Source organism: Acinonyx jubatus, chromosome A1 (assembly GCF_027475565.1).
Source record: "Acinonyx jubatus isolate Ajub_Pintada_27869175 chromosome A1, VMU_Ajub_asm_v1.0, whole genome shotgun sequence".
NCBI classification, from domain to species: Eukaryota; Metazoa; Chordata; class Mammalia; order Carnivora; family Felidae; genus Acinonyx; species Acinonyx jubatus.
Window position 1 is genome coordinate 28885618 of NC_069380.1, and position 5795 is coordinate 28891412.

General features: G+C 43.5%; 1 protein-coding gene across 1 annotated transcript; it reads left to right on the forward strand.

Moving 5' to 3' along the window:
• The first annotated feature begins 541 nt into the window (after positions 1-541).
• On the forward strand, positions 542-5279 carry LOC106987223 (kelch repeat and BTB domain-containing protein 6). The gene has a single exon (XM_015085466.3). It carries the CDS (start codon positions 863-865, stop codon positions 2987-2989), a length of 2127 nt encoding a protein of 708 aa, XP_014940952.2. The 5' UTR covers positions 542-862; the 3' UTR covers positions 2990-5279.
• The last annotated feature ends 516 nt before the right edge of the window (positions 5280-5795 follow it).

Sequence of the window (5795 nt, forward strand, 5' to 3'; positions counted from 1 at the left end):
TTAAAAGGCGGGGGTGGCAGGGTGAGGGGGTGGAATCTCTGCAGAAACCTGCAGCATTTTGAATTTTTTCCTCCAGGCTCCTGATTTCAAATGAGTAGGTGCTTGATTTTTCACAAATGGTAGAAGAAAAGCTAAAACCTATCTAACCCTTACATTATAGACACTGCGTAAGCACTTTATTAACCTAATCCGCAAATATTTATTCAGAGCATCCTATTTAACCTACGCAATTCATGTCGTCGTCACATCGGGCTATGATATACTGTTGTTCTTCACATTTTTAAAACCAGTTCTGAGAGCAAAGCCAAACAATTGATAAATACAGATCCGGCGTCTCATCTGGATTCCAAATCCAAAGTTCTAAACCATAAAACAGAACGAAAGAAAATTAGCGATTTCTAATTCCGTCACCCGAAACAATGAACGGCCGATAAATCTCGCGATAGTATTGAAACTACTACCCCCAAAATGCACAGCGGCTTCGGTCCGTCCGCCTATCCCCTGGAGTCTGGAGGGTCCCGGCATGCCTCAAGGCGCGAAAGGCAGCCTGGGAACCGTAGTCCTCTTGGACGCCTACCGGTATTGCCAGCGCGGCAGTGGCGGATCTCGGTTCCGTCCAGCGGGTTCTGTAAAGCGAGCTGAGGCGGAGAAAGGGCGCGGAACTGGAAAGGGGTGAGTCAGGCGCTGGCTACGTGATAAAGGGAGGCGGCACTGCGGCATAAGACTGAATTAGGTAAATGGACCCGTGCTGCAGTCTCTCCGGAGACACCGCGATCTAGCGCCAGCGAGAAGAGGGCGAGGAGGAGCCAGAGCCCGGTCCTTGCACCCGTTCTCGCCCTCGTACCCCGCCGCCATCTCCACCATGCAGTCCCGGGAAGAAGCTCCACGCTCTCGCCGCCTGGCCAGTCCCCGCGGTGGGAAGCGGCCCAAGAGGGTTCACAAGCCCACGGTTTCGGCTTTTTTCACGGGCCCGGAGGAGCTGAAGGACACGGCTCATTCTGCAGCCCTGCTGGCGCAGCTGAAGTCTTTCTACGACGCGCGGCTGTTATGTGATGTGACCATCGAGGTGGTGACACCTGGCAGCGGGCCTGGCACCGGCCGCCTCTTCCCCTGCAACCGTAACGTGCTGGCTGCCGCGTGTCCCTACTTCAAGAGCATGTTCACAGGTGGCATGTACGAGAGCCACCAGGCGAATGTGACCATGCATGATGTGGATGCCGAGTCCTTCGAGGTGCTGGTCGACTACTGCTACACAGGTCGTGTATCCTTGAGTGAAGCCAACGTGGAACGCCTTTACGCGGCCTCTGACATGTTGCAGCTCGAGTACGTGCGGGAAGCTTGTGCCTCCTTCCTAGCCCGCCGCCTTGACCTGGCCAATTGCACTGCCATCTTTAAGTTTGCCGACGCCTTCGGCCATCGCAAACTGCGATCACAGGCCCAGTCCTTCATCGCCCACAACTTCAAGCAGCTCAGCCAGATGGGTTCGATTCGGGAAGAGACTCTGGCAGACCTGACCCTCGCTCAGTTGCTGTCTATCCTGCGCCTTGATAGTCTAAACATAGAGCTTGAGCAGACCGTGTGTCATGTGGCAGTGCAGTGGTTGGAAGCGTCTCCCAAGGAGCGGGGTCCCAACGCTGCGGAAGTCTTCAAGTGTGTCCGCTGGACCCACTTCACAGATGAAAATAAGGACTACCTGGAAGGGCTGCTGACCAACACCATTGTGAAGAAGTACTGTCTGGACCTTATCGAAGGGGCTCTGCAGATGCGATACGGTGACAAGTTGTGCAAGTCTCTGGTGCCGAAGCCAGAGAGCAGTGGCGGCAGCAGCGGCAGCGGCACTAGCGGCGGTGGCGGCGGCGGCAGCGGCAGCGGCAACAGCAGTGGCGGCGGCGGCGGCGGCAGCGGCTGCGGCAGTGGCTGCGGCAGTAGCAGCAGCAGCTCTATGGTACCTACATCAGAAAATCCGCCCCAGAGGCTGGGTGTGTGTGCTAAGAAGATGGTGATCTTCTTTGGACATCCTAGGGATCCCTTTCTGTGCTGTGACCCATACACCGGAGATATTTACAAAGTGCCGTCACCTCTGACCTGCCTTGCTCACACCAGGACTGTAACCACCTTAGCTGTCTGTGTCTCTCCAGACCATGACATCTACCTGGCTGCCCAGCCCCGGAAAGACCTGTGGGTGTATAAGCCAGCCCAGAATAGTTGGCAGCAGCTTGCCGACCGCCTGCTGTGTCGCGAGGGCATGGATGTGGCCTACCTCAATGGCTACATCTACATCTTGGGTGGGCGAGACCCGATTACCGGCGTTAAATTGAAGGAAGTGGAATGCTACAGTGTTCAGAGAAACCAGTGGGCACTGGTGGCTCCGCTACCCCATTCTTTTATATCCTTTGATCTAATGGTAATTCAGAACTATCTTTATGCTCTCAACAGCAAGCGGATGTTCTGCTACGATCCTAGCCACAATATGTGGCTGAAGTGTGTTTCTCTGAAGCGCAATGACTTTCAGGAAGCCTGTGTCTTCAACGACGAGATCTACTGTATCTGTGACATCCCAGTCATGAAGGTCTACAATCCAGTCAGAGGAGAGTGGAGGCAGATCAATAATATTCCCTTGGTGTCGGAGACCAACAACTACCGGATAATCAATCACGGCCAAAAACTGTTGCTGATCACGTCGCGCACCCCACAGTGGAAGAAGAACCGGGTGACCGTGTATGAATATGACACTAGGGGAGACCAGTGGATTAACATAGGTACCACGTTAGGCCTCTTCCAGTTTGATTCCAATTTCTTCTGCCTGTCAGCTCGTGTTTATCCTTCCTGCCTCGAGCCTGGTCACAGTTTCCTCACGGAGGAAGAAGATGTGCCGAGTGAATCCAGTACTGAATGGGATTTAGGTGGATTCAGTGAGCTGGACTCTGAGTCAGGAAGTTCAAGTTCTCTATCTGATGATGATTTGTGGGTTCAGGTAGCTCCTCAGTGAAATGCACAGGATCAGAATTTGTTGTAGATAGGTTGAAACACTACGGTGTTTTTACTGCTTTGGAAAGTGTCTTAAAGAGATACCCTTTCTCTTTGCTGGGAAAACAACAAAACAAAACAGGTTGATTAATTTCAGGTTTGGTTTAGAAAGGGTATTGTTTGAAATACTAACATATTTAATGTTAGGGAGTTTATACACTCAAAGAAATCAACCTATTTAATAATTTACTGTTCTAAAAGTCCTATATTGATTTGATTGTTTGGTATGTTTATGTTCAATTATACTAATTTAGTCTTCTGTTCTTAAATCTTATATACTGTTTCGTGCCACAAGTACTGTGACTTGAATTTTGATTTTTAAAATAGAAAACTTACTGGCTAGGAATTACCAGGTGGGGTTTTGAAAGTATATATTTTCCTTCAGAACAGGGTAGTAGGTTTCCAAAACTTTAAATTAGTGGGTTATTACAAAATGTGTTCTAATTTAAATATAGTTTGCCAGGTTTTAGTTTAGTTACCTCCCCTGTGTGAAGAAGAGAAACAAAGAAAGCTTATATGTTTAATGTGACTGGTGATTTCATTTGTAATGATGTGCAGAATGGCAGTAAGCTCACTAAAAGTAAAAACGAAGCAAAAAAAACAGGATTCTACTGTTTGGAAAGAAATTTGTTTTAAATTTGTAATATAAAATGTGTATTTGCAAACAGTGACCAGTTTTCCATCTGTTCTAGTAGTGTCACCAGTCATTGAGAAACCTTAAAAAAAACAAAAACAAAACTAACTTGCTTTGTCGCTTCACATTTTTGACCTATACTTGATACATGCTTCACAGAATCAGAGGAATAATCCTCTTTTTCACTGGAGACGATTGTGTAAATTTGTATCCATTGTCTTAAAAAGTTTATGTGATTCTTAAAATACTTGGGCTGTACAATTTTAGTGTTCATCTGAGATTTGTCAGCAAAATGTGATTATTCTTTGCTGTTTAATGAGATAATATTCGTTTTGAAAATACGTGTAAGCTAAGAACAGTATTTTATTGAGATCAGTAGATATTGTGTCTATCAACTATAAAATCAAGTGCCAGCAAAGGACTTTAAAACTTTAAGTTGTGTATAGAACTGTTTTGTGTAGCATTGAAATATTGTCAGTTTTTGTAAGTCACTAAATGTTATTATCAGCTTAAAAGTATTTTTGTATTAAAAGTTTACAGTTAAATAACATAAGTGAATGATGGCATTTGGGGCCAGTAGTGAAAGTATATTTCGTCTAAAATATTTCCCTAAGCAGTGGTATACATGGTTATTTTATTAGGATATTTGTATTTGTTCTGTGTTTCTCTGTGAACCACGCTCCAGTCTTTGTTTCTGTCACACTACGTAAGGGAATGTTCAGAAACAGAGACTAAATCATAACAAAACTGACATTGCTAAATACAAGTGCTTACCTCTTGAGGGTTTACTAGATATGGTTGTCACGCTACATACACGTGATAATGACCGGTTGCTTATGGTGTATATGTTTTTTCTATACCCAGTTAGAATTTTATTCTTGAATCTTCATTTAGTAACATGCTAATTCCTCTTCGACGTTTATGCTCTAGTGACAGAATGCTAACATTTCTTACACCCTGGCTGAGTACAGAGGATTGTGCTCTCAGGTGGGGACCTGAATTTTTTAATGAAATACCATAGGATGAAAATGGAGAAAGGGAGACACAAAAGGTTTAAAAAAAGAAAAAAAGGTTGTCAGCCATTTTGATTGGCCATTTGAAGATACTACAAAACATTCCTGTTTAACATTTTTAGTGAAATAAGATGCTTGTCCTAACAGTACGTGTTCCTTCAAAAGGGCAAACATGCTTTTAGTTGTGTAAGACTACGTTTTGTTCTATTTAACAGCAGGGTTGTTACGAGCACTGTACTTAACACAAAGCTGTGTCTCAGTAGTGTATTTGGCCAATTTTTTCTTCACCAGTAACTTCTTGTGGGTAGCTTTTTGTTTTGTAAGGTTGAAATAGGACAGTGCTGATCTTAACCAGATTGTCCATCTGCAGAATTAAGGTATGCAAACGATTGAGGAGTGACAAATTCCCTGATTTGTCATTCTCAACCTTTGAGTTAGGTAAAAGCTAAGTAGCAGTGATATCTTGGTTTACAAAGAAGTTTTCTTGGGAAGAATTTTGGTTTCGTGATATATTTGTGAATTAGAGAATCGGTGTTAATCATTATTTTATAGGTAAGTGATTTGTATGTGATTAGTTGCAAATAAAACTGGTATTAGAACCTAAACTTCCTGACTTTTTAATTCAGTGTTTGTGCTAAATGTGTAATGCTCTTGCCTGTGCATTGAATGATGCAACTAGCAGTGTTGAAATCCCTTCTTGACGGGAGAGCACCTTTGTCTCAGTTTTCCAATTAATCGGCACATCTTTTAGCAGATGTTCAATAGAACATTGCAAGACTACTCTTCTTAAGATTTAGAATGACCTTAATTACCTTTGTATCTGTTCCTGTAGTCTGAAAAGTGTAACCCAAATTTTTATAAGTTCTAAGTTTGAATGATAAGTGTCGTTAGGGTTTCCAAAAGGATAAACTAGAAGCTAATTTAGCAATTGGCTTGTTTATATATGGATTAAAGAAAGAAATTAAATTATAATAGCTCTTTTCATTGATTTTAGTTAAGCAGAGATTTTTAAAGTTTCTGTACTTGACGTTTTTGAGAATCTGGGGAAAGCTTTTGATCTATTTCTTTTTTAAATTAAAAAAAAAAATTTTTTTTTTTAAATTTTAGAGAAAGCGTGGGCA

Coding starts and splice junctions, on each gene's coding strand:
- LOC106987223 (XM_015085466.3), top strand. CDS start 863: ATGCAGTCCCGGGAAGAAGCTCCACGCTCTCGCCGCCTGGCCAGTCCC.